Here is a 27211-nt window from a genome sequence, read left to right as displayed (position 1 = left end):
CCTCTGTTTGCATCTCTGCTTATGCCAAGGAAGAGGGCAGGCTCCAGCAGTGTGAGCCCCAGCCTCTAAGCCTTCCAACCTGGCATACTTCTGCCCTGTGCCGTCTCTCATTCAAGTGCCCGCTGCACACTTACTAGGACTGATGTGTGGAGGTGATTGGTCCTAGTTCATTTATTTAGTTGAAATCTTATGTTCTGTTCTCCAAAGCAGATCTTAGTAACATGCCTCACATCACTGGTGGAGTTGCCCGGTGTATGAGACTTCCTCAGCCATGGTAGCAGAGGGTACCATAGTAACACAGCAACACACAGTGGGAATCCAGGCCCTATCAATCACCTGCAGCAAGCTAGGCTATTGTCGGCTTCAAGAAAACATTTGACTTTGTGTTATTTGCTGTTGTCCTGTAAGTTTGTCTGTGCTTTCTGCTAATGTTTCACGGAGTGTGTGCCCACGGGCTCTTTTATTCTCTCCAGAGACAAATGAGAGAAATGAATTCTCTGAAGAACGACTTCGCCAAGTACCTGGCCACGGCAGACTCTTCCCTGCTGCAGACCAACCGTCTACTGCAGCAAATGGACAAAAGCCAGAAGGTAGCAGACTCTGGTTTTCTAGAAACATCCAAACCAGTCAAATGTTATTGTCAGGAGACGATGCAATAGGCAAACCTACTTTGAGTTTATCCTTTTTAGACAGAACTGTGCACCCCCAAATAATAACAGCAGCTCTCTGCTGGGAGGGAGTATGAGTGCTGGGTGCCTTAATCCACCTACATTACCTCATTTGTCTGCAATGAGCAAGTAAAAAAAAAAAAGCATTGCAATGCTGTCTTAAAAATACCAAACATGCCTTTCTTAGTGGAAGGCATCAGACTTGATAAAAACCTAACAGGCTTCTCAGCAGCCTTATGGGCATTCGAAAGAATCTTTCCCGTTCTGTCTTTATACCAGTAGAAGCCCTTCACTTAGCAGAGCCTCACCTTGAGGATGACATTGGAGCTTCATAAACCTTATAAAGATGGTGCCCATCGGAAGGAAGATATTCAAGAGGGTGACAAAATTTGGATTATAGTCAATGCCACTGTCTGAACTCAGGATAATGTGATATGATAAAAATGACTTAGAAAATATAAATTCTCATGAGAAACAATTTATGAGGGAGTTTGAGAAAATGGCACACATGCTCACCGCTTGAATTTATATTGTTTATTTTGAAAAAATAGGAGTACGAAAGCTTGGCTGCGGCTTTAAATGGAGCCAGACAGGAACTAAGCGGCAAAGTGCGAGAACTCTCCAGGTCGGCCAGCAAAGCATCTGTGGTTGTGGAGGCCGAGAAGCATGCGCAGTCTCTACAGGAGCTGGCCAAGCAGCTGGAAGAGTGAGTGCCTGGCTGCAGATCTAGACATTGTGGGTCGATTGAGCAGCAAGCAAGGTCTTCACTAGGCTGGTTAGGACCTGGGAGCAGGGTAGAGGGCTTAATCAAGGCCAAAGCCCCATCCATAACCCATAGTCCAAGTCAAATTCAGACTTGCCCCCTGGTTGTGTCCTGTGGACAGAATGGCAAGAGCACAGCGTAGTGCAGTCACTGGGAGAATATCAGCCCTGGGCAGAGAAAGGATGCTGTGTAGCCTATACTCACCCTGTATCATCTTCCAGGATAAAGAAAAATACCAGCGGGGATGAGCTGGTACGCTGTGCTGTGGATGCTGCCACTGCCTATGAGAACATCCTCAGTGCCATCAGAGCAGCGGAAGATGCAGCCAACAAGGCCACCAGCGCCTCAGAGTCTGCCCTCCAAGTGGGTACCTGGAGCTGCCCTGGCTTGCTGGACTGGCTCTGGAGGCAGTTTGTTTGCTTACTCTCCCATGCATGGGACAGTATTAAAATTACTATTTATTCAAAATCAGAGCTTGTTAAATGTAATTGACTTGAGTTTGTTCTTGGTTTGGATCATGTCTGCACTTACTGACTATTTGATATCAGGAGTGTAATATAAAATGTATTTGTACAATCAGATAGAAAAACATACCAATGTTATTTTGAAACTAAACAAATAGTTTATCCTCCTTTAAAGTAGGTGTTTTATGCCTTAATGGTTGATATTTATTACCAAAAGAAAGATTTTTAGAATTACCTGGTTTGCCATTTTTTTTTAGCAATTTGGTGTTAAATCTGGGCATGTCTACAGAAGCCTACAGGATCTTTACTGTACTGTATAATGTCCCTATAGCCAAGATATAAAGGCTAGAACACGAAATAATAGAGTTGGGAAGCTGAGCTTTGAAAGATCGAAGACTTTCAGGTTCCAAAGCTTGAAAGCCTCAAGGCAACTAAATGATTGCAGGGGGTTTGTGCAAGCTTAGACATCTGTCAGCGGAGATCAGCCCAGCTCCCCGGGCCACGGGCACACATCTGCCTAGAGTCCTAACCGCATCATTAGTCAACAGTGTGCCGTTCATCTCTTTCAAATCTTCTTCTTTAAAGATTAAAGACAAGGGATTTGGGGCTAAGGTGAAAAATCTTTCTCTGCGTTTGCTAAGGTATGGTGTCTGCTCAAGGCTGATAAATATTTTGCTTTCAGACACTGATAAAGGAAGATCTTCCAAGAAGAGCTAAGACCCTGAGCTCCGACAGCGATGAACTGTTAAATGAAGCCAAGGTCACACAGAAAAGGCTCCAGCAAGGTATTAGGAGGGTGGATGGTGGGGACAATCAAGGATGCTATTCAACCTGTGGGAATGTGGGGGCAGTCTGATGAAAAAGTGTCTTCTGATCCCACTGTCAATGCAAAGGGCACTTCTGCACTCGTGATTTGTTATCTGATGTCGTGCATTTACCAAGAGTCCTAAACAGCCCCTATCCATCCTGCATGAACTTGACGTGGGTCTTATGCAGATGAAGAAGTTGAGAATGCTAGCCTTCCTGGGCCTGACTTTGGAGACATGCTTAATACACTGGTAATTCTGGTAGTGGGAAGCCACATATGAAGGCCATTCATCCTAGATCTTTACAGCAACTGCTTCAAGTTACCTTAAGTCCTAAAAGTTTAGCAACTCAAAGTATCAAAAAATAATCACTGCCAACATGGGCCATAAGAAAATTTTAACTATTAATTTTATCTTTGGTATCTTTAACCATTTATCTTTGGTAATTTTTCATCTCATGTACTTAAAAATAATTAAATTGTTTTAATATGGGGGCATAGTTCAGGGGTAGAGGCTTTGAAACACAGGAACTACAGCCATTTGAAACCCAGCAATCTCCAAGCTTTGAAAATGCTGCCTCTGGAAATTTTCTGGTCTCTCGCAGGAAGCCACGGCCAGGCGGCTGTCTGGGCTCTCAGTCCTTGATCGGCTACTGAGTCCATTCTGAGGACTGGATGAAGGCCCTTATTTAGTTACTAAATATTTTTGAAAATCAAATGCACAAAAAGTATCTTCTGATATGCATTCAGAACATTAAGATTTTATGGAATTATGTCTGCCTTCTTTATAACACTGGGCTTAGAGTTGGATTGACATGGAGCATTTGCAGTTGTTTGCTTGTATATTTATTTTTCATGGCGCTATTAATCAGACTTGGGCCTTGAACATACGAAGCACGCCCTCTATCAATCCTCCTATCTCCACCTCTTCAGTGCTAGGGTGACTTGTGGCTGTGGCCAAGACAGGTGTTCTAAGTAGGTTGGGCTATTGACTGTGTTGCTGGAATCATAAGAAGCCATGTGTCACCAGCATGGTGTTAATACACTGGCTGGTCACTTTCTACATCTCAAAGATGGCTGCATTGCTAGCTAGGGATGAGGATTTGTACCATTTTTTTCATCAGTTTATTTTGATGTGTCACATTGAACATCTCTCGAGGAAACCTAGGGACAGGTTCTTGCATCGTTCTGCAGGAACAGAAACAAACACTCCCTTTGAGTCCTCTGCATGAGGCTCTCTCAGGAACAGCCTCGTCTTGGCTGCAAGTCAATCCTTCTGCTCGTTCATTTGCTCATCCAAGTATTCATTCATTCATTGAACGGGTGTGGGTAACCTTACATCCTAGGCAGTGCCAGCCACACACTGTATGTTGGGACAGCCCTTCAGCAAGCCTCCTCTGCTCAGGTCAGAGTGGAAGTCCAGATGTCTCCTGAGTTATTTTGCATCTTTGTGTGTCCTTTTGAGAAGCCAATCACCACAAGGCTCTGGTACACTGCTCTTCCAGCCTCTGTATCCAGAGACCCCACAGCTGTGGGGATGGGTACTGCAGTGGCATTGGTGGGTGAAGGCTAAGGTACACATGACTATTCAATGGTCTGAAGACATTGCCCACTTCAGAGACCACAAATACCCACAGAAGATCCAACTCCATGAAGTCATTGCCTCTTGGTGTCTTCTTTCTTCATTCCTTCATTTAGAAGTCAGTCCAGCTCTCAACAGGCTGCACCAAACCCTGAATACTGTCTCAGTTCAGAAGAACCTGCTGGATGCCAACCTCACTGCTGCCCGGGACAGTCTTCATGGGTTACAGAGAGGTAATCATCACCCTAGACCGTAGTTTCACCGGTTCTTGGGAAGAATGTTCAGGTCCTTATGCCTCCCTCCCTATTTGTGTGTTCTAGGTGATACTGAGAGTGTGATCCACGGTGTGAGGAGCATGGTCAGGACGGCCAATGGCATAGCAAGCGAGATTCTGGATGGGCTCAACCCCATCCAGACAGACTTGGGACGAATTAAGGATAGTTACGGAAGCACACGACATGAGGACTTCAGCAATGCTCTGGCCGATGCCAACAATTCAGGTATCAGGATGTCTTCACGACGTTCTCCATTGCTAAGGCCTCGATCCATTGCAGCTCCTTTCTAGTAAAGTCTGACCTCAAATCAGTATCATGGGATCTATTCAAATATCAAGATGTTGTGTTAGAGACAGGGAGAATATCTCCTTTTCCCTGCGTGTGTGTGGTGTGTATATGATGTACGAGCTTGCTTGTGTGTTCATGAGTGTATGCAGGTGAACAGATGCCAGAAGTTCATGTTTATTCTTCAGTCATTTTCCTCCCCCTCTACCCCCAGAGACAAGGTCTCAGTGTATGGTATTTCCCATATATACCTGACTGTCCTGAAACTTGATATGTATAGTAAGCTGCCTTTGAACTTAAAGATCTGCTTATCTCTGATTCCTGAGTGTTAGGATTAAAGACATGTACCACATGCCCTATGTCCTTCCTGTCTCTTACAAACAATGTGTGTGTGTGTGTGTGTGTGTGTGTGCATGTGTGGTGTGTGTGGTGTGTGTGTGTGTGTGTGAGAGAGAGAGACAGAGACAGAGACAGAGACAGAGAGAAGATGGTTTCTCTGTACCCTTGGCTGTCCTGGAACTCACTCTGTAGACCAGGCTGACCTTGAACTCAGAGATCCACCTGCCTCTGCCTCTGCCTCCTGGGTGCTGGGATAAAGGCATGCGCCACCATGCCCAGCCAGAGGACACTATTGAGTGATGATTCTTGTCTTCCACTTTGTTTTGAGGCAGGGTCCCTTGTTGTTCACTCTGTGTGTGCCACACTAACTGGCCCGTGAACTTCTGAGGAGTCCCGGGTGTCCCCACATCCACCACATTTGGTGTTTACATGGTTCTGGGATTTTACACTCAGGTCCTCATTCTTGAACAGCAGCACTGGGCCATCTCCTCAACCACATCCACTTTATTTTCTGAGGCAGGGTCTCTCATGGAAGCTGGAGTTCATATGATGCAGATTAGCTGGCAGCAATCTCACCAACTCTCCTATCTCTACCTTTCAGTGCTGGGCACACACTTCTGTGCCCAGCTCCTTACATGGGTCTCGGGGTCTGAACTCAAGTCCTTGTGTTTGCACAGCCAGTTTCTTTACCAACTTAGCCACCTCCCCAGTCCCAGCATGACTTAGAGATTTTATTTCCCCTCCTCCTCCTCCTTCTTCTTCTTCCTTCTTTTTCTCCTCCTCCTCCTCCTCCTCCTCCTCCTCCTCCTCCTCCTCCTCCTCCTCCTCCTCCTCCTCCTCCTCCTCCTCCTCCTCTTCTTCTTCTTGTACTGTGGGAGTTCTTAATCATGATGTATTTGTATGATTGCTATTAAAGGATAAGAAAATAAATATTTCCCATATTAACCAAGGAAAAAATTGATACCTACATCATTACAGAAATCTGTAATGAATTTAGGTGAATCTTGCTTGATTATAGTCCATCTTGTTCCCAGGATTTCCAGAACAAATATTCCCATAAGAACACATGCATAACCTTTTCTCAATGTACTATTAAAATTTCCATTTTCTCATTTCATCAACAGTAAAGAAATTAACCAAGAAGTTACCTGATCTTTTTATCAAGATTGAAAGTATCAACCAACAATTGCTGCCCCTGGGAAATATCTCTGACAATGTGGACCGAATCCGAGAACTCATTCATCAGGCCAGAGATGCTGCCAATAAGGTGGGTGTTTCCATGTTGCCATCGCTGCTGTGATCACCCAGACAAGGAGGCTTTTCTCTATGCAAGAGTTGGTTGTCTGTCTTCTCTGAGTTCTGATTTTAAATGAAGTTTAACTTCCTTTTGTCACCTTTCAAAATGTACATGGTCCCAGTCACCTAAATTTTGTGTTTTATCAGACACAAACTGATAAAGTTTGAGTTCACAGACAGGAAGGGGTTTCTCTCAGGCCTCACATTTAAACTGTAATTGCAAGGTCAGGACCTAGACTCTTTCCATTTGACAGCCCATCTTTGTGGAGTTGGAGGACACAGATACTGTCTGGGTGGGGACAGGAGGGTCACTGGGACCTGATGGTTGCCAGTCAAGCCCCAAGCTCAGAGAAAGACCCTTTCTCAAGGAATAAGTCAAGCTCTATAGAGCAGGACACCTTACCTCCTCCTCTGGTCTCCTCTCACAATCAGACATGTGTACCTGCACACACACACACACACACACAATCCATACAGATACAGGCACACACACACACACACACACCCTATACAAGGGAAGCTTGTTGCAATATACTTTATATAATCATGTTTTTAAAGAAAAAGCCAACTGTTGGCAGTACTAAATTCTAATGAGCTGGATTCATGCATATCACCCTGATCAATCTACAAATATAGTGTCAAGAAATCAAATTGTAAAAGTATTGGCTTATAGCATTTACATGAAAATATTAAAATGTGAAAAATAGAGTAGCTGTAGCTGACAGGAATTAGACACATCTAGATCATAGATGAGTTCTAGACAGGAAGTAGACACATCTAGAGTCATAGATGAGGACTAGACAGGAAGTAGCCACATCTAGAGTTGTAAATGAGGTCTAGACAGGAAGTAGACACATCTAGAGTCGTAGGTGAGGTCTAGACAGGAAGTAGACACATTTAGAGTCGTCGGTGAGGTCTAGACAGGAAGTAGACACATCTAGAGTTGTAAATGAGGTCTAGACAGGAAGTAGACACATCTAGAGTCGTAGGTGAGGTCTAGACAGGAAGTAGACACACTTAGAGTCGTAGGTGAGGTCTAGACAGGAAGTAGACACATCTAGAGTTGTAAATGAGGTCTAGACGGGAAGTAGACACATCTAGAGTCGTAGGTGAGGTCTAGACAGGAAGTAGACACATTTAGAGTCGTCGGTGAGGTCTAGACAGGAAGTAGACACATCTAGAGTTGTAAATGAGGTCTAGACAGGAAGTAGACACATCTAGAGTCGTAGGTGAGGTCTAGACAGGAAGTAGACACATCTAGAGTCGCAGATGAGTTCTAGGTAGTGAAAACAGTAAAAGCTGCATGAGCATTGCTTAAGATCCCAGCTCCAGGGTGGTGGTGGCTGTGGAGAGAGAGGAGGCTGCAGGAAAATGCTATCAGGTAGGCTTCCTTTCTTAAGGTGGGGACATAAACGCAGGTGTGTAGCCTCCATCCTTTACTGTCCACACAAAGTGTCTTTTCAATTTATAAAACAAAGATGAGTTCCCCAGGAGACAGGAAGCCAACCAGCTTGCCAGGAGGAGACTCGGCAGTGTGGGTGGTCTACAGGACGGCAGGTGGTGTGTGGAAGAGAGAGCCCTCTTGTGAGCTCACAAAGTGTGTGAGAGGACCCTGGCCACACACCACATGTCTAAGGTGTCAGGAAACACTCCAATGCTGGACAGATAAAGCATATGTTAGTATCACTCGGGTGTCTACCCAAGATAGTTATTCTTTTGATTGCTAGGGGATATTTGTTTTCTGTGTTTTAGACTGGACCTGACCAGTGGTGGTCCACAGACCTGTGCTAACTGGAAGACTCTTGCTGACAGTTCATAACATCTATATGATATTAAACAGTAGTCTGTAAAATTTTAATTCTTTGAACCGCATGTGGTTGGTGGACCTCTGTTTCATATCACTCCCTTATTTCACTTTTCTAGTAATTTTAATGTTATAAACATATTGATTCATGACAGATTGGAGGGGGAGAGCAGGACAGGGCCTCTAGCACAGAGTATCTGAGGTGCACAGCCTAGAATCCTAATGCCAGTGTGTGTGCTCACTAGTGTGTGCCAGTGTGTGTGTGTGCTCACTAGTGTGGGCCAGTGTGTGTGCTCACGAGTATGTGCCAGTGTGTGCGTGTGCTCACGAGTGTGTGCCAGTGTGTGTGCTCACGAGTGTGTGCCAGTGTGTGTGCTCACGAGTGTGTGCCAGTGTGTGTGTGTGCTCACGAGTGTGTGCTCACTAGTGTGTGCCAGTGTGTGTGTGTGCTCACGAGTGTGTGCCAGTGTGTGTGCTCACGAGTGTGTGCCAGTGTGTGTGTGTGCTCACGAGTGTGGGCCAGTGTGTGTGTGTGCTCACGTGTGTGAGCTCACTAGTGTGTGCCAGTGTGTGTGTGTGATCATGAGTGTGTGCCAGAGTGTGTGCTCACGAGTGTGTGCTCACTAGTGTGTGCCAGTGTGTGTGTGATCATGAGTGTGTGCCAGAGTGTGTGCTCACGAGTGTGTGCTCACTAGTGTGTGCCAGTGTGTGTGTGTGATCATGAGTGTGTGCCAGAGTGTGTGCTCACGAGTGTGTGCCAGTGTGTGTGCTCACGTGTGTGAGCTCACTAGTTTGTGCCAGTGTGTGTGTGATCATGAGTGTGTGCCAGAGTGTGTGCTCACGAGTGTGTGCCAGTGTGTGCCAGTGTGTGTGTGTGCTCACGAGTGTGGGCCAGTGTGTGTGCTCACGAGTGTGTGTGCTCACATGTGTGGTACTAGGGATCTAGACTCAGGTTCTCATGCTTGTGTGCCCTTTACTGACTGAGCCATATCTCACCCCACACATGCATATTCAATTCTGAATGTCTGTAATAAATGCAGGCATAGTGTGTAACATACTCATTGGCAATCAATTCCCTTGGAAAAAGTACCTTAGAGAGATGGATATTTTGGGCCATGCCCATGACCATAACACTTAGGAAGTGATGGCAGGAGGATGACAAATTCAAAGCCATCCTGAGATGTAGAGGAAGCCTGATGCCAGCCTGAACCACTAATACTGTCTCAACAACAATAGAAACTCATATTTAAAATATCTTAATGTATCACATTTTAACCACAAGCACTGTCATAAGGGGTTCTGTGAGCATTAAATCCATGAATATTAATTGTGGGGTAGGAAGTGCTATTAACTGTCATCACCATCATCACCATCACCCCATCATCGCTTCACAGAAGACTAAGTTGGCTTCTTAATGTCCCTCAGTCAATACACATAAAGAATATATGGCTCTGCAAACAGCTTCATAAAGTTATAACCTGGGTCCAAGCTGGCTATGGTGGTGCAGTCTTTAATCCCAGAACTCTGGAGGGGCAGACAGGTGGATCTCTATGAATCTGAGGTCAGCCTGGTCTACAAAGTAAGACTTTGTCTCAGACATATATGTGTGTGTATGTATGTGCATCTAGACTTATGTGTGTGTATGTATGCATATATGTGTGTATATATGTAAAACACACAAAAAATAGCCAGGCGGTGGTGGTGTACACCTTTAATCCCTGCACTTGGGAGGCAGAGGCAGGAGGATCTCTGTGAGTTCAAATTCAGCTTGGTCTACAAGAGCTAGTTCCAGGACAGACTCCAAAGCTACAGAGAAACCCTGTCTCAAAAACCAAAATAAATAAAAAAATAAAAATAAAAACAACCTGGGTCCCGAGACAGCACCCCTCTCTGATGCTTCTCACAACAGCTTGGCACATTGATGTGTCACTGGGGGACGGCAACAGAACTCTGTCATTGAACGCATCCTCTTTGTCTTAGTTGTTTGACACCTTGTTCTCCCATCCTCCTCTTCCTCACAGGTTGCAGTTCCCATGAGGTTCAATGGTAAATCTGGTGTCCAAGTCCGGCTGCCAAATGACCTAGAAGACTTAAAGGGATACACATCTCTGTCTTTGTTTCTCCAAAGACCCGACTTACGAGAGAACGGGGGCACTGAGGACATGTTTGTGATGTACCTCGGAAATAAGGATGTAAGTAGTGTTCGGATATTTCTCTTATTTTACTAACAGAATGGTGTTGGCGGTGCCACCTTGAGACTTGTGACTATCACCTCCTAAGTGCTGTGGTGGTGCCTATGGGGGACCTCCTGTTCATCATGGATGTAAGCCACCAATGAGAAACAAGAGTTGTGCACAGATTACATGCAAGTGCTTTGCCATTTCATATAAATGACTGCAAGACTGAGGTCCCCATAGGTTCTGAGACAGTCCCCTAGTTGATGCAGGTGGACAACTGCCCTAATTATGTACCATGTTGATATTTATGATAAACTAAAATTCATTTCTTAAATGTCCTGAATGCCAACACACACTTAAAAAGGTCAAAATTGTCAGTTATAGCCTATCTATCTATCTATCTATCTATCTATCTATCTATCTATCTCTATCTATCTATCTATCTATCTATCTATCTATCTATCTCTATCTATCTATCTATCTATCTATCTCTATCTATCTATCTATCTATCTCTATCTATCTATCTATCTATCTCTATCTATCTATCTATCTATCTATCTATCTATCTATCGATGTTTCTTCCTTAGGTTCTCCCATTCTAATAGAGAAGAGAGAGACACACACTGTGTGTGACAATGGGAATGTCATAGCAGAGAATTCTGCATGGCACCCAGAGAGAGGGGTGGCTTGCCTCCCTTCCTGATGAACTCTAATGAGCAGTTAAGTCTGCTTGCCCTGTAGTAGGTGCTCGTAGAAGACTAGAGATTGAACAGTGGGGGAGTCAGTAACCCAGTCCACTAAAACACAGGCGACAGCTCCGGCATTACCATCCAAGGGTTCTGTAGTGGTCTGTAAGAGGTACACGTTATGTATTCTGTCCTCCCGAATCCTATGGTATAAAACCCATTATTTATGCAATAAAACATACAGGGACCTCTTGATATGGAAAATGAGGATTTGTAATGTTTGAAGAGTTCTAAGTTCTTGCCACACACGTGTTCTGGGATGTTTTCTGACTGCCTCGCTGTCTTAACCGTCATGTTTAAACTCTTTTAAAATATCTTCAAGAAACCCCAGTGCTGTTTCGTTTTAAACAGAGTTCTGAGGTGACCTTTATGTTCCCAGGCCTCCAAGGACTACATCGGCATGGCAGTTGTAGACGGTCGCTTGACGTGTGTCTACAGTCTAGGGAATCGAGAAGCTGAGGTCCAGGTAGACCAGGTGCTGACGGAGAGTGAGAATCAGGAGGCGGTTATGGACCGAGTGAAGTTCCAGAGGTACGGTGTTTGACCGACTCTTGCTGTTTGTGAAACTGGCCAACCTCACCAAACTCCTCAGTCGATGTCACTCGGCCACGCTTTTGGTGTGTAAGCTTTGAATTCTTTCATTTTTTCTTACAACTTCATTATCTAATTTTCGACAGAATTTATCAGCTTGCAAAACTTAATTACACCAAGGAAGCCACATCCAATAAACCCAGAGCCCCTGAGGTCTATGACATGGAGGGCGACAGCAGCAACACACTCCTTAACTTGGATCCAGAGACTGCTGTGTTCTATGTCGGAGGCTACCCCCCTGATTTTCAAGTAAGTGTCAATGCTGACTCACTGAGTGAGGCGCTTACAGTGACTTCACGGCTCTGTTTAACTCATTCTAGGCAAAGGGAATCAACCATGTGCTCGTAAAGCACACGTGGTGAGAACTGCTAACGTGCACTTCCTGTGTCCACCATTCTAAGCTTAAGAGCACTAATTTAATGTACTGTACTTATAAATATTAATATCACTCCTATTTGACAGATGATGACACTCGGGCAGACAGATTAACACTTAGCTTGGGTTTAGAGAGCTCTTAAATGGCAAAGCCGGAACCACATTCTCACCCTAAGTTACGCTGACTGTTAAGTCTTAGCGCTGCGTGACCCTGTTTCTCTCACAGCTGCCTAGCAGACTGAGGTTCCCTCCATACAAGGGCTGTATCGAACTAGATGACCTCAATGAGAATGTTCTGAGCTTGTACAACTTCAAGACAACTTTCAATCTCAACACAACTGAAGTGGAGCCTTGTAGGAGGTAAATGAAGCCTGGAGGCCCTTGTCCCTAGGACCTGGCTGGGGATGGACACTGCTGGGGGTGGACACTGCTGTGCTTTGACCAGTGATGGGCAGGCAAGGTTGCTGGTGTTGCAATGCGTTGCCTGGGGCCAGAACTGCTTCCTTCCTGTTTGCAGACAACACCCACCATGTTAAGCCGCTAAGATCAGAGGACACCCATCTTGCCCTAGTTTACATGAGATTGGTTTCCTCAGGTTCTGGAAGCAGGCCTGTTTGGGGGACTGTGAGGTGGCTCCAGGGGTGGCAGCATTTGCTGCCCACACCTCAGGACTGGGGTTTGAGCCCCGTCCATATAAAAGTAAAAGGAGGAGATGAACTCCACAAGTTGTCCTCTCAGGCACATGTCCCACTGGGGCACACGCACCCACATATGTAGCACACGTACTTGCTAAGGAACACAATTTTAAAAAATGAATCTTAAATCTTTGGTGCATCCTACTACAAGAAATACTCAATATTGAATTATTTAGGCACATAATTATGTAATTAAATTTTAAACGATAGTCTACAAACTGGGTGATTTTCTATGTACTTTGCCTTCTGAACCTATTTGAAAGTTGCTCTGTCTCAGTCAGTGTTCTGTCGCTGTGCAGAGACACCATGACCACGGCAACTCTTAGAAAAGGAGCATTTAACAGGGGCTGATGGCTTACACTCAGGGTTAGTCTGTTATTGTCATGATGGGAAGAACGCTGGCACACAGGCAGACATGGTGTCTCAGTGGAGAGGTAGCTGAACGTTCTACATCCAGATCTGCAGGCAGCAGAGAGACAGACAGACAGACAGACAGACAGACAGACACTAGGCCTGGCTTGGGTTTTCAAAACTCCAAAGCCCACCTCCAGCGACACACTTCCTTCAGCAAGGCCACACTTCCCAACAGTGCCACTCCCTACTAAGTAGTCAAACATTTGAGCCTATAGAAGCCATTCTTATTCAAACCAGCACCTGCTCTGTTGAGTTCCTATCCATCCCTACAGTTTAAAGGATTTGAGATATTCTTATCTGAGAATAGCAAACATTTATTATTCATAAACTAACCCTGAAAATTAATAATTTCTTACATTTAAATATTTTCTGCTATTTGGCCACTTTCTCCTAAATAGACATCTCTAGAAGATGTTCTCTCTCTCCCTTTGTTCTTCCCTCCCTCCCTCCTTTTTCCCTCCCTCCATCCCTCCCTCTCTCCCCCTAAGTTTACATGATATGTGTATGTGTGTCTGGCTTTATTCATCCCTGTGTGCACAGATTGGTGAGCAGAGGTAGACATCAGTCTTTTTCCAACTCCCCACCTTATATTTGGGACAGGCTCTCTCTCTGAACCTAGAGCTCACATTCTGACTAGCCACAAAGCCCCTATGTCCACTGCCTCTACCCCCCGACACACACACCCATACTAGGGTTGCACATATGTACTGCCATTCTCAGCTTTCGTATGGGTTCTGAGCATTAAAAGTGGGGTCATCGTGGTTACAGCATAAGCACTTTACCTACAGAGCTGCCTCTTCAGTGCAGGGATTAAGAGCATGTTAGGAAGGAAGACTGGCTGACACGCTAACACCATTTCCCCTTTCCTAAACAATTGAGACCCCCCAGCCTTTGCATTCCTTGGTCCATTGTTTAACCAGTGGCATCTCACGTTGGGAAATAAACCTGCAAAATGGTCTTTTATGGCTGACATCTAACTTCCAGTCGGTGTTGACAGGCGCAAGGAAGAGTCTGACAGAAACTACTTTGAAGGAACAGGCTATGCCCGCATTCCCACTCAAGCCAACGCTCCCTTCCCAAGCTTCATTCAGACCATCCAGACGACCGTGGACCGAGGTTTGCTGTTCTTTGCAGAACACCAGGTAATTCACACCAAGCATCCAGAGAGGACTTGAATATCCACTGTGTCTAGCAATCAGGTAACTGGGCGATTGTAAATAGCCCACCCAGCTTGGCAATATGACCTTGGGCAGTCATGTCTTTTTTCTGTTGGGGTAAATTTTAACAAGGACAAAGGATCAGGAATTGAGCAATTGCCGCCAAAATGAGGCATGATTTTCCTCCTAGCCTATTTTCATGTCAGTTTCGGATTTGTATATGGTGGCTTGCCTACAAATTTCTAGTTCTGCTTTAAAACAAAGACCTCCTGGAGTCCCCTCAGTCTCGGGGGCTGGACTTCCTGAAGCTATGACCTTGGTCTGGCTCTTGGAAGCTGGGGATTGTCTTTATGAGCCTGCAGCTTGACTTCCCAAGGGGTGGAAGTTTCTGTACTTTGAAGCAGCCTAGGGAAGAGGCCCAGTCTTTATTTTGAATATTTTTTTCTTTGTTCTTGAGGACTTTATACTGTGAATAATAAAATAAAATCTTATTCATGCCCCCGTTTCCCTATCCAACTTCCTCAAATCCCCCCATCATGGTGCCCTCCCAACTTCATGTTTTTTTCTTGATAACTCACTGAGTCCAACTAGTGCTGTCTATATGTGTGGGGTCTTGTGTATTATGGGAAATCTACCAGTGGTCACATTAAAAAGAAGAATGACTTTTTCTTCCCCTAGCAGCCATCAGCTGCCAGTATCTACTCATTAAGGGATGAGGTTGGAGAGTGCCCCCCCCCCCATCCATGCTATAAATTAGCCATAGATGGTCCCTAAGCCTCCACAGTAGTGGGCAGAGGTGATGGTCTACTCAGAGCTGAGCACTTATCTGTTGTAGGAGGGGTGCTAGTTTGTTCCCGGAACTTAGCCCCAAAATAACCACACAGAAACTGTATTAATTAAATCACTGCTTGGCCCATTAGCTCTAGTTTCTTACTGGCTAACTCTTATATATTAATTTAACCCATTTCTATGAATCTGTGTATTGCCACGTGGCAGTGACTTACTGGAAAAGTTTCGGCATGTCTGACTCTGGCAGCTCCATGGCTTCTCTCTGACTCCACCTCCTTTCTCCCAGCATTCTGTTTAGTTTTCATAAACACCCATTGTACATAGACTGAAGGTAATTTCATGCAATATATTTTTAATGTGCATAGAGCAAAGTTCATCAGAACTATGGTGTTCTTTTGATAATCAAAATGTTTCCATTTTGAGGCATTTCCCATCATGAATTTGGGGATTGGGGTTGCTCAACTTGAACATTTGAACTTCTTGGAGACTAAGAACCAGAAATAGTGTTTCATCTGGAAACTTACATAACGCCTTTGGTACTGCTAACGAGGTGGTTATTGCTCTCAGGGAGTCGCTGCCACTTGGCTCAAGCTGATGGTTCTCCAGGGCAAGGTCCATGGCCAAGAGGCAATGCTCAGCAGTATGAACCATATTCTGCCCTCTAGAGGGGAAGGCTGGTATTTCACAAAGGTGCACTGCTGGTCAGTGAGTTGCTGCTTCATCACAATTTTAAACCATGGAGAGAAAAATAATGAAGTATGAAATCAGTCTTTAGAAAAGATGCCTCCTTTTCTAAAACCCAATGGACAAGCAGAAGGTGACGTTGGAAGGGGATCCCACAGGGACAGGGGCACAAAAAAGGCCTGGCAATGAGAACCTGCAGGGACAAAAGGTGACCTGCCAGCAGGACACAGTGATAAAGTGGAGAGGCAGACAGTGCCTCGCAGCCTCTGCCACAGAGTCTGAGCTGTGTCCTGGGGACAAGAAAGTTAGCATGCTCACTGGCCATTGCAGAAGGCTGTTCTGGCTGCGCTGTGGAAGGTGATCTAGGGGACCAGGAGGACCACAGGAGTAGGATGCTGCGGCTGAGACCAGGGCTGGGGACGTCAGAGCTAAGAGGCATATTGGATGGGTCAATTGGATGAGAACGGAGGAAGGTGAGCAATGACTCCATGTGTGGCCCCCAGATCTGGCTGGCATGTATGACTTTGTCCTGAGTGCTGGGCACTACAGTGTCTCTCACAGCTAACAACAGTCAGCCATCATCAGCCTCCCACGCATGAGGTCTCACAGTGCTGCCTCTTGCTTAGCCCTGGAGGCACCTGAAGCTGACAGCACCAAGTACATCAAGAACCACCGGAACTTCTGACTCCTAACCAGGCCTCCTGGTAATCTGCCTTGTTTCCACACTCCAGGATAAATTCATATCCCTGGACATAGAAGACGGCAATCTCATGGTGAGATACAAACTGAATTCAGAGCCACCCAAAGAGAAAGGAATTCAAGACACTGTCAACAACGGGCGAGATCATACGGTATGTCCTCGGAGCCTGGTGATTTGAATTTCTAGAAGTCAGTGAACCTTTAAAATGAAATTAGTGTCCCCCCAAAAAATAAAGATAGGCAAAACAACATACAAACCTGTTACAAGGTGAACTTATTAACTGGGGGTGCCCTTAAAAATTCAGGCATTTAGGCATGGATGTAAACCTAAATAAATTTCAAGTGAGAACATTTCTACTAAAATGTTTCAGGACAATGGATTCCAACCTCCTCATTCTGTGATGGTCCTAAAGGGGTCACAGCCCACAGGTTGAGAACTACTGTTTTAGGGACCTGGGAAGATGACTCACACTGTACGAGGAACCGACCTGAGCTTCCCAGAGCTAAGTCAAAAAAGCTGTGTGTGGTGGGCTGGGGATGTAAAGGCAGGCAGGTCCCTGTGCTTGTGGGCCAGCAGGCTAGAGTGTGGTGTCAGCCAGTGAGACACGGTCTCAAAGCAAAGGTGACCAATGCCTGAGGAACGGCACCTACAGTTGTTTTCTGGCCTCTGCACATGCAATATGAATATGTAGAACATGCACACAGACACACACATGCACTTGAACAACACACACATGCACGCACACATACAAATGTCTTAGTATCAGATTTTTACCCCATACTTCCACTGGGCAGTCTTCTACCATGCATGTAAACAAATCCAAAGGAAAACAAAGCCGCAGTTACTTTGAGCCACTACAGACAGGTTTGTGAATAGTTGCTTGCTGATCATTGCCCATTCATTTCAGATTTCAATTGCAATTGGAAAATCAAGAAAACTAATGTGGATATATATGCATGACCATGACCATAATATAAAAATTGAAGGGGAAATATTTGATTTTGGCACATATTATCTGGGAGGAATTCCAATTGCAATCAGAGAGAGGTAAGATGATGCTGTGGAGTTTGGGGGGGAAGGGACCACTGCATGGGGGAGGGAACCACTGCATGCATGTGAAGGACAGAGGACTTGTGGGGGTTGGCTCTGTCCTACCCTGTGTGTCCTGGGTATCAGGTTTGACAGCAAGTGCCCTTACCCACTGAGCCTTCTCGCCACCCCAGTGTGATGTGTTTTATTAGAGCAGATCATTTCTCATCCAGGCAGCGATTGCTACCAATAATTCTAGTCTCTCTAGTTGAATTTCAGCCACAAGCAGCTAACTTTGCAATACTGATGAAGTAGTCCAGAAAGAAAACCAGATTGTAAAAATTGAAAAATGGGACTGGTCATCCAAAATGGGAGGATTTCAGTGAATTGCGTGTCACCCCCATTGTCCCTTGTCACTCTTGGAAGGACAGGAACACAAAGAGGCCAGTGGGATGCTAACTCTGAGGACAACTGGATGCGTCTACTGATTTACCCACTGAAGACGTCATGGGCAGGTGTAGACTAGGAATATACATATGGGGAAGGAGGAAAGGGAGAGGAGGTGGGAAGGAGAGAGAGACACTTTTCCTGACAGGTTGATTTACGCTTCCAAACAAGAGGCTCCCCCCTCTTTCCTAAGTAAGCTTACACTTTACTTTCTTGTTTTGATTAAAATCACAAGATCAGAGAAATAAGTGGAATGTATGGGGGCCCACGAAAATATATACCTGGCTTTTTGTTTCTTCAGAAATAAAATACTAAGCAGTATTACTCTGTTTCTGGCCTGTCTTATCCATCTGGATAAGCCCCTGCAACTGTCCCTGCAGGGTCACTGCAGGGTGGTGGCCTAGAGAGCCCCAGCAAGACCCTGCAGGGGCAGCCACTGAGGAAGAGTCTAAGAGCGCACTCCTGACGGAGCCAGGCTGTGTCCTGCAGCTTCGCTCTGCAGAGGCCGTGACTCTCCTCCCTCTCAGTCTTCTGGGAATGAGGACCCAGATCTTTGAATGATTTAAGATTATAATCGGGAATCATGTGTCTGTCGATCCAGTCGACAAGCAAGTCCTTCCAGATATATTCAGAGGACTTGGCACCAACCAGGCCATTTCCCCTTGGGTTTGAGATAATCATAAACACAGAAACAAAGGTCACTGGAAAGTGACTGTCCCCCAGGGGTCCGATACACACTGGGTGCAGCTTTACTTTGTGCTTTTCTTGTTCATTCACATCTGCGGACTCCAACCAGTGAGCTGGGTAAGCTTCGGTGGGCAAAGGGCCCAGAGTGCACACATTCACTCTGACATAGGAAGTCACTGACAGAACAGCACGTGCCCCGGCATAATCGGTTCCTCTAGCAGACCCGCATCCTGGAGGGCCTATGGAAGGCTGGGCTCTCAGCTGGCCCAAGGGAATGGATATAAACAAATTTGTAAAGACCCCAGCCCCAGAATTGAAACAGACATCCCTCTTCTCCAAGGTGAAAGCTGTCTTTATGAAATAACTAAGCCACAGTGCCAACGAGGGTGCGCTTTTCTTTTTATGAAATTCAATTTTATGTACGCTCTTCATAGCTCTGCTCTTTATAACGATTCGGCCTATACTGAAGGCAGGACGCCTTTCCACTTGGATTAGCAGAGCTGCCTTGGGGATTCACAATGAAATCAGCGCTGGGTTTTCTTCGTGCATCATCTGATTAAGAAACATTAATATTTGTCTGGACCTCAGTCAGTTCATGTGTGTTTAATATTTTTCATGAATTCAGCTCCACGCAGGTCAGGAAGTCCAATCAAAGGGGAATGTCAGAGTGCCACATAGAAAAGTCTGCTGTAGAAATTGCTTGTGTAGGCCTGGAAAGATGTAACATTCCATAAAGAACTCCCTGAATAAGCATGAGACCTGAGCTCAGCTCTCTAGTACCCATATAAAAAAAAAGTCTGGCGTGGTAGTGTGTGCCTTTAATTCTAGTGCTCGTAGCGGAGTCAAGGGGATCCCTCTGACATCCTGGCCCACCAGTCTAGCTGAGTTGTTAAGCTCCAGCTTCAGTGAGAGACCTTGTCTCAAAAAATAGGGTGGAGTGCAATAGAGAAAGGCATCTTGTTAACCTCGGCTTCAGTGTGCACACACACACAAATCACACCCACACATACAACACACACCGCACAGCCGGAAGAATTGATGCCATAATGATCGAGGGTGGCAAGGTAGGGTGTCATATGTCGGGTAAATAGTGACGTAGCTGCGTGGCAATGAGTCCTCAGTTTCCCTAAGTACTGTGTGAGTGTATCGCACATATTAAATTAAGCATATGACAGACCCATGAAGCAGAATAGCAGACTTTTCATTTTGGATTGGAGGGGTGAAGGAGTAAAGTTGCCTGGGCAAGCAGGCACCGAGCTTGAGTGACAGCCCAGCTCCTTAGCCCACAGCCCTCCCCTGCTTCCGGGACTCTCACACACGGTGTTGCATTCACCTTCATTCCAGGCTCTGAGCGTCGGTGTGTTTAATCTTCATAACAGCCGCTTGCTCAGGTGGCATGCTTCAGAGGTAGCAGATAGACTCAAACCCAGGGCATCAGCTTGGGCATTGATTACATCAGCCATGTTTTCCATAATTTCATAGAACTAAAAAGTAACAGTTTCCTCGGAGTTCACAGAACAAGTGGGAAAAATATAGCATAAAGTTTTTAAACACATTTTTGCTCTTGAACTTCCAAGTACGTGTTTCTATAATACCTGCCATTTACAGCACTTCTAGGCTTTCCGTCCCTTGAGAAGCACCAGGCAGCCAGCATTCTGGGGAGCCCAGGCTCAGCGGTCTCTTTTTCTACATTCCTTCCCCAGGTTTAACATCTCCACTCCTGCCTTCCAAGGCTGCATGAAGAATCTGAAGAAAACCAGTGGTGTTGTTAGGTTGAATGATACTGTGGGTGTAACCAAAAAGTGCTCTGAAGACTGGAAGGTAAGGGCGGGATGCAGAGCCACGTGACACATTGTATCCCAGATGGCCCGTGGTGCTGCAGCAGCTAGCCGGCTTCCTGCACTGCCTGTGACCTCAGCTAGATGCACAGAACCTGAGGGTGTGGCAGAGCAAAGCTGTCTGAACTGCGCTAATGGCGCCTGCCATTTCTAGGGAAGTGGTGCAGTGTGAGCGCCCATATCTGAGCACCCAGGAGACGATCATAATGCCAGTCATTTCCATGTTTGCATTTCAGCTTGTGCGAACTGCCTCGTTCTCCAGAGGAGGACAGATGAGTTTCACAAACTTGGATGTGCCCTTGCCTGACCGCTTCCAGCTGTCTTTTGGGTTTCAGACCTTTCAGCCCAGTGGTACACTACTAAATCATCAGACACGGGTAAGAGGTAGCATATTCAAATTAAGATGCAAGCCTGGTGCACATTTTCTCTCCAAAGCAACAGAAAGATCCTGAAGGTAGAGGGCTTAGGCCTTTTATCTGCCATCACAATTCTGACCTGAGCACTTCTCCCCCCTGGGCAGATCCTGAAGGAAATCCAGCTAGATGGTGCCGCATAATCTGTAGAGCTGGATTTGTGCGCATTGAATAATTGTTACATTCTTTACAGATGTGGGTTAAAATGAATTATAGCTAGTATGAGCAATGATGTGGTTTAGGAAAACATTAAGATTTATGCTTACTATTTCTTCTTGATCACAACTTCAAAAGATACACTTCACATTCCCTTATTACAGTAGTTACTCCTCAGAAAATATTTACCCCTGAAGAATTAGATGAAGTCGGGTTTAGTGAGCCACAGAAATTCTCTTTGGGGACTGGGGAGGTGGTATGGCAGGTAAAGTGCTTACTATGCAAATCTGAGGGTTGGCGTTTGGACCCACAAATCCCCAGCACCCATGTGAAGGCCAGCTGGGCAGGGCAGGCCATCTCTAATCTCAACTAAAGGGAAGCAGATAAGGCATCCCCTTAGCAGTCTAGGGCTCCATCTCCTGAGCTAGACCAGCCAAAACGATGAGCTCCAGGTTCAGTAAGACACCCTGTCTGAATATGTAAGGTAAACAGCAATCAAGAAAGACACCTAAAGTCAACCTTGTGCCTCCACACACATGCACATCATACATGAGAAAGGAACACACAGAGAGCAAGAGAGCAAGAGTGAGACTCTGGTCCACAGCTCCAGAGAGAGGAGTCAGCTTAGAGATCCACTCAGAGGAAGAGCTGGACTTTAAAATAATGCTTTTGGACTTGTTTCTTTAGTGTTGCCAATTACAGTGGATATTTTGTATCGGATCTAAAAGATGGCAGTGGCTGCCTCTGTGGCTATGTCCATTAGGAAGGTCACTCACCTTTTGGTATCTTGTTTACCACTCTTTGTAGACTTTAAAAATGATCCCTAAAGAGACATGCCATTAGATAGTAGAGGAGGCCAGCTAGCCAAGCTTGACAGCACAACAGTTTGACCTAGTGTGCGCTCTCCTACCTCTCTCTCTCTCTGTCTGTCTCTCTGTTGGCAGAAATTTCTGTCTGGCCCAGTCCCACAATACACCCATTAGCCCCACTTTGGGCATCAGTTTGTTGGCAGAGGCTTTTCTTTCATTCCTGGTGCTCAGACCCAAAATAATCATGCAGAAACTATATTATTTGCTGTAGATGGAGTTGCAGGCCACGTTCCTGCCACCCGGCTCCCGAACGGCTAGCTTTACACCTGAAATAACAACACACAAATTGTATTCATTTAAACACTGCCTGGCCCATTAGCTCTAGCCTCTTACTGGCTAACTCTCACATCATGATTAACCCATTTCTGTTAATGTGTGTAGCACCACAAGGTGGTGGCTTACTGGGAAGATTCTAACCTATGTCCATCTTGGGCCGGAGCTCATGGCATCTACCTCACTGCCTTCTACCCAGCATCCTGTTCCGTTTACTCCACCTACCTAATTTTCTGTCCTATCAAAAAGCCAAGGCAGTTTCTTTATTAGCCAATGAGAGTAACACACAGACAGATGACCCACCTACATCAATTTGCAGTACTGTTTGGCCAACAGCTTAAGCATATTTTCTAGATAGCTCTTATATTCTAAACTAACCCATCTCCATTAATCTGTGCATCATCAAAAGGTCATGGCCTACTGGCAAAGTTTCAGCATGGCTTCTCAATGAATCTGCCTTCTTTCTCACAGCATTCAGTTTAGTTTTCCTGCCTAACTCTATTTTGCTAAGCCACTGGTTGAAATAGATTTATTCATTAACCAATAAAATCAATACATATACAGAAGGACTTCCCACACTATTCCTCCCCCCCCCGTGTGTGTGTGTATTTGTGAACTTGTGTCATATGATTGTGAATTCTATCGTGTATGTGTATGATAAAGGAATAACTTCTTATATCATTTCTCAGGAGCCATCACCTTGTTTGAGACAGGTCTTTCACTAGCCTAGGCTCACCAAGTAGGCTAAGCTCCCTAGCCAACAAGGCCTAGAGATCGTCCTTCCTCCATCCCCCCGGCCTTGGGATTATGAGCACACACATCTGCACCTAGTTTTTCCTATGTGGGTTCTGGGAACCGAACTCAGATTTTCATCCTGTGGCAAGCATTTTCCTGACTGAGTCATGTCCCCAGCCCTGATCTAGCACTTTATTCCTAAGCCTTGTTTCTCTGCCACATGTAAGTGCAGTTAGTACACACTCCACAAAATGGTTGAAAGTAGATGGAAGGATTAGATTAGCAACAAGTTAGAACAATCCTGTGCAGCACAGGAATTCTAGAAATGTCCTAGGGGCATTGCTTTCAAGTTCAAAGGGGATTATTTAAGAAACACAATTGACCCCATTGGTAGCAAGTACTGCAACAGCAACTAAAGCCTTCACTCTAAGTGTGCACTGTCCAATTGCTGTAGTAGGAAAGCTCACAGACAGCACATCTTAAAGAAAACTTTAGAAACTAGATTTGATGGCAAAAACTGAATGCAACTGGCAGCTGTTCTAAAATAGCCTTTAAGTTACTCATCAACAGGAAGAACCAGTCATCTCAGCAATGTTTGGAAGAGCACAGCTTGACCCAGAAAATTGGGCTTCCTAGAAATAATGACCAGAACATAAAACGTTTATGAAAATCAAAGAGAAGGAGTCATTGTTGTAATCTTACATGGGAAAGGAATCCTCCCTGCTATAAAATTCATGCAGAAGAGAACGGATTCTGATAGAAATAACTTCATCAAAATAAGAGTAAAGATAGGGGGAATTAGATATGAATTAAACGTTCTATACAGCTGAGTAGAAAATTAAATGGGCCTAATAAAAGTAGATCTAGAAAAAGACTGACAAATTCATCAGTGTTGAAGTAATCTGCATGACATCTTTATCTTCATCAACAAGGAGACAAACTATTTAAAAATTATCTTTTGATCAGGTGGTAAAGTCCAAATATTTGGGTCAAAACGTCCTGACTGCTTTATGCCTAATTTTGCTCATTCATTTGTCATTCCTAAATGCACATTAATTGTTAATGGTGTATTCTGGGATGGTTTCAGACAAGCAGCCTGCAGGTCACCCTAGAAGATGGTCACATTGAATTGAGCACCAGGGACAGCAGTGGCCCGATTTTCAAGTCTGCACAGACCTACATGGATGGCTTACTACATCACGTGTCTGTAATAAGCGACACCTCAGGGTGAGTGGGCTCTTTCTGTTGCCAGGGTCTAGTCCAGCAGAGTTCTCCAGCACAGCTTTTCAGACTATCTCTTCCTGGTGCTGATGCTCGCTGGCTGCGTGTTAGCCCTTTCCTAGTTGTACCCCTGTCCTGATTGAAACAAAAAGTCAATGGTTGGATGTATGTGCATAGATAGAAATTTAAAATGGACTGCCCACTCTAAATGTGGGAGGCACCATCATAAACCTTCATACAGGATGTGGATGAGCCTCCAAAAATGTGGGTAAGAGAAGGTACACCTAGGAGTACTCTCCTGTGACTTTGTGTCCAGGAGTTTAAAGGCAGGGCAAATCAATTGTATCAGAATTTGGGGTGGTTGTTATTCCTGGAGAGGGGAAGAAACTGGGAATTAAAATTAATACAAAAAGGGGTTCCTGGAGGTACCGGACCGGTTGATACCTTTAATGGATGCAAACTATATTGATTATTTATGTTGCAAAAATCCAAGGGGCTAGAGAGATAGCTCAGTAGTTGAGAGCATTGACTTTTCTTTCAGAGGATCCAGGTTCAGTTCCTAGCACCTGCATGGCAGCCCCCAACCACTCTTAACTCCAATTCCAGGGAATCTGATTCCCACTTCTGGCTCCTCAGACACTGGGCACATATGTGGTACACAGACATGCATTCAAACAATGCACACATACACATAAAATAAAAACAAATAAACCTTTTTTTAATACCTTGCTTGAGCAGATGTCTATGATGCATACTTTCAGCACATATATATTATTTAACTAAGTGTTACTGTGAAAATACTTTGCACTTTAAAAAATATTTCTGATTTGACCAGTCCTATTGGGTGACAGATTTGAGTCTGGGTCAGACAGCAGACAGTTCCCACAGTGTTCGGGTTGTTTGGTTTGGTTTGGTTTGCGAGGGGTCTCACCCTTGTCTTGCTTCTCTCCTTTTTCAGCCTCCGATTCCTCATTGATGACCAGGTTATGAGAAGGAACCAAAGGCTCCCTGACTTCTCGAATGCCCAGCAGTCCCTCCGCCTGGGAGGTGGTTATTTCGAGGGTTGCATCACTAATGTTTTTGTCCAAAGGTGGGTGATCTTTTCTCTGTGGTTACCGATAAGAGCCGACCTTTCTGCACAGTGTTTGAAAGGTCATGTAGGAATCGTGGCGGTAAGAAGGTTCTTTTCGACACAGTCTCCCTGCCTACAGTGGGTCTCCCTTCCTAGGCAAGAGTTTGCTTGTAGCTTTCATTTTGCCCTCATTCCAGGTTGTCACAGAGTCCCGAAGTCCTGGATTTGGCCAGTAAATCCACCAAGAAGGAAGCCTCCCTGGGAGGCTGCAGTCTAAACAAGCCTCCTTTCCTTATGCTGTTTAAAGGTCCCAAGAGACTTCACAAGGCCAGGACTTTCGATGTCAATCAGGCAAGTGTCAAAGCCTTACCTTGGGTCTTACTTCTCCTGACCCTGCCTAGGGCGGTGGGGGGCAAGGGGGTGATGGGAAAGGGTAGTGTATCACCCAGTCTCTAATGGTTAGTGTCTCTACGAAGTGGCACCAAAAGGTCATCAGCAGTTGACTGACAGGCACCAAAAGGTTGACAAAGCCAAGGCTGGGGAGATGGCCCAGTCAGCAGGGTTGTACAGTCACACAGAAGCATGAGAACCCAAATTCGGATTGCCAGCACCCATGTAAAAAAGCGGTGTGTGGTACCACGCACCTGTGACCAGCACGGAGGAGGCAAAGATCCTTGGAATCACTTTCCAGTCAGTCCAGCTGGATCAGTGAGCTCCAGGTTCAGTGAGAAAAACCTGTCTCAAAGGCTGAGGTGGAGGGAGATGGAGGAAGACACCTGATGGCCTCCAACTTCCGCATGCTCACACAGGCTCATGTACACACAAATGTGCACACACACACACACACACACACACACATACACATACTGAAAATATGACAAAGTGATTTCTCTTCAACATTTATTTTTTATCTTGATATAAATTTGTCAATTTTTAGAGTCTCCAAAAAATGGGGCCGAAGCTAAATGCTTACAGAGTTCACTCTGTAACTGTGACACCAATCAGCCCAACTAGGGGACAAAAGAGGAAAGGAAGCAGTGTTACTTGTGTCTCATAAGAATGCCAAAACTCAAGAGTGCTTCTTCTAAAGAAATCATGGGGCTATCACTGGGGAAATTGATGAACATTCATATAGAAAATATTCCCATCACATTAGGGGAGGTACAATCTTGAGCATGCTCAGTTGGACATCATGCTACTCCTTCACATATCCTTTGTCCAAAAGTGTAGAGCAGAAATCACCTCTGTGAGGAATCTGTATTATAATGAGATCATCCTGGCCAACATTGACTCGGGGACACTCAGAAGAGAGGCAGTGTAGTCTTGGCTGTATCAAGCCAGCTCCTTATAGTTTGCTTTGTAGGGATGACCTAGTTTTGTTTCTGACGCTGTGATAAAACACCCTGATAAGAAGCCACTCAAGGGAGAGAGGCATGCATTTCAGTTACGATTCCAGGTTTCAGTCCCATCAATGCTGGGAAGTTGAGGCGGAAGCTTGAAGCAGCCAGTTATGATTCCAGGTTATAGTCCCATCAATGCTGGGAAGTCGAGGTGGGAACTTGAAGCAGCCAGTCACATCACCCCACAGTCAAGAGCAGAGAGAAATGAATGTGTGGTTGCTCAGTTGCTGTGACTAGCTAGACTTCTCCACTCATGCAAGTTAGGATTCTGCCTGGGGAATGGTGTCACCCGCAGTAGTCTGGATCTTCCTCCATCAATTAACTTAATTCCTCATAGTTGTACCCACAGACTGACCCACTTCAGACAACCCTTCATTAAGACTTTCCTGTGTGATTCAAGGTTGTGTCAAGTTGACATTTAAAGATAATCATGTTAGGGTTTCCATTAATGTGAAGAAACA

General features: G+C 45.2%; 1 protein-coding gene across 3 annotated transcripts in view; it reads left to right on the top strand.

Moving 5' to 3' along the window:
* Lama3 (laminin subunit alpha 3) overlaps positions 1–27211 on the top strand; it is a 224241-nt gene that overhangs the window by 172976 nt on the left and 24054 nt on the right. For all 3 annotated transcript variants that reach the window (XM_075969274.1, XM_075969275.1, XM_075969276.1), the window contains 19 exons: positions 474–590; positions 1220–1374; positions 1653–1794; positions 2578–2680; positions 4399–4515; positions 4603–4782; positions 6306–6448; positions 10303–10473; positions 11585–11736; positions 11883–12045; positions 12398–12531; positions 14278–14422; positions 16642–16761; positions 17518–17657; positions 20477–20594; positions 20848–20988; positions 24145–24284; positions 25237–25368; positions 25548–25701. In XM_075969274.1, the coding sequence (XP_075825389.1) occupies positions 474–590; positions 1220–1374; positions 1653–1794; positions 2578–2680; positions 4399–4515; positions 4603–4782; positions 6306–6448; positions 10303–10473; positions 11585–11736; positions 11883–12045; positions 12398–12531; positions 14278–14422; positions 16642–16761; positions 17518–17657; positions 20477–20594; positions 20848–20988; positions 24145–24284; positions 25237–25368; positions 25548–25701 (2667 nt within the window). The remainder of the gene's footprint in view (positions 1–473; positions 591–1219; positions 1375–1652; positions 1795–2577; positions 2681–4398; positions 4516–4602; positions 4783–6305; positions 6449–10302; positions 10474–11584; positions 11737–11882; positions 12046–12397; positions 12532–14277; positions 14423–16641; positions 16762–17517; positions 17658–20476; positions 20595–20847; positions 20989–24144; positions 24285–25236; positions 25369–25547; positions 25702–27211) is intronic.

The sequence above is a fragment of the Microtus pennsylvanicus genome, chromosome 4 (genome assembly GCF_037038515.1).
Source record: "Microtus pennsylvanicus isolate mMicPen1 chromosome 4, mMicPen1.hap1, whole genome shotgun sequence".
Classification (NCBI taxonomy): Eukaryota; Metazoa; Chordata; class Mammalia; order Rodentia; family Cricetidae; genus Microtus; species Microtus pennsylvanicus.
Note: the sequence above shows the minus strand (reverse complement) of the source record. Positions and strands in the feature narration are given on the sequence as shown.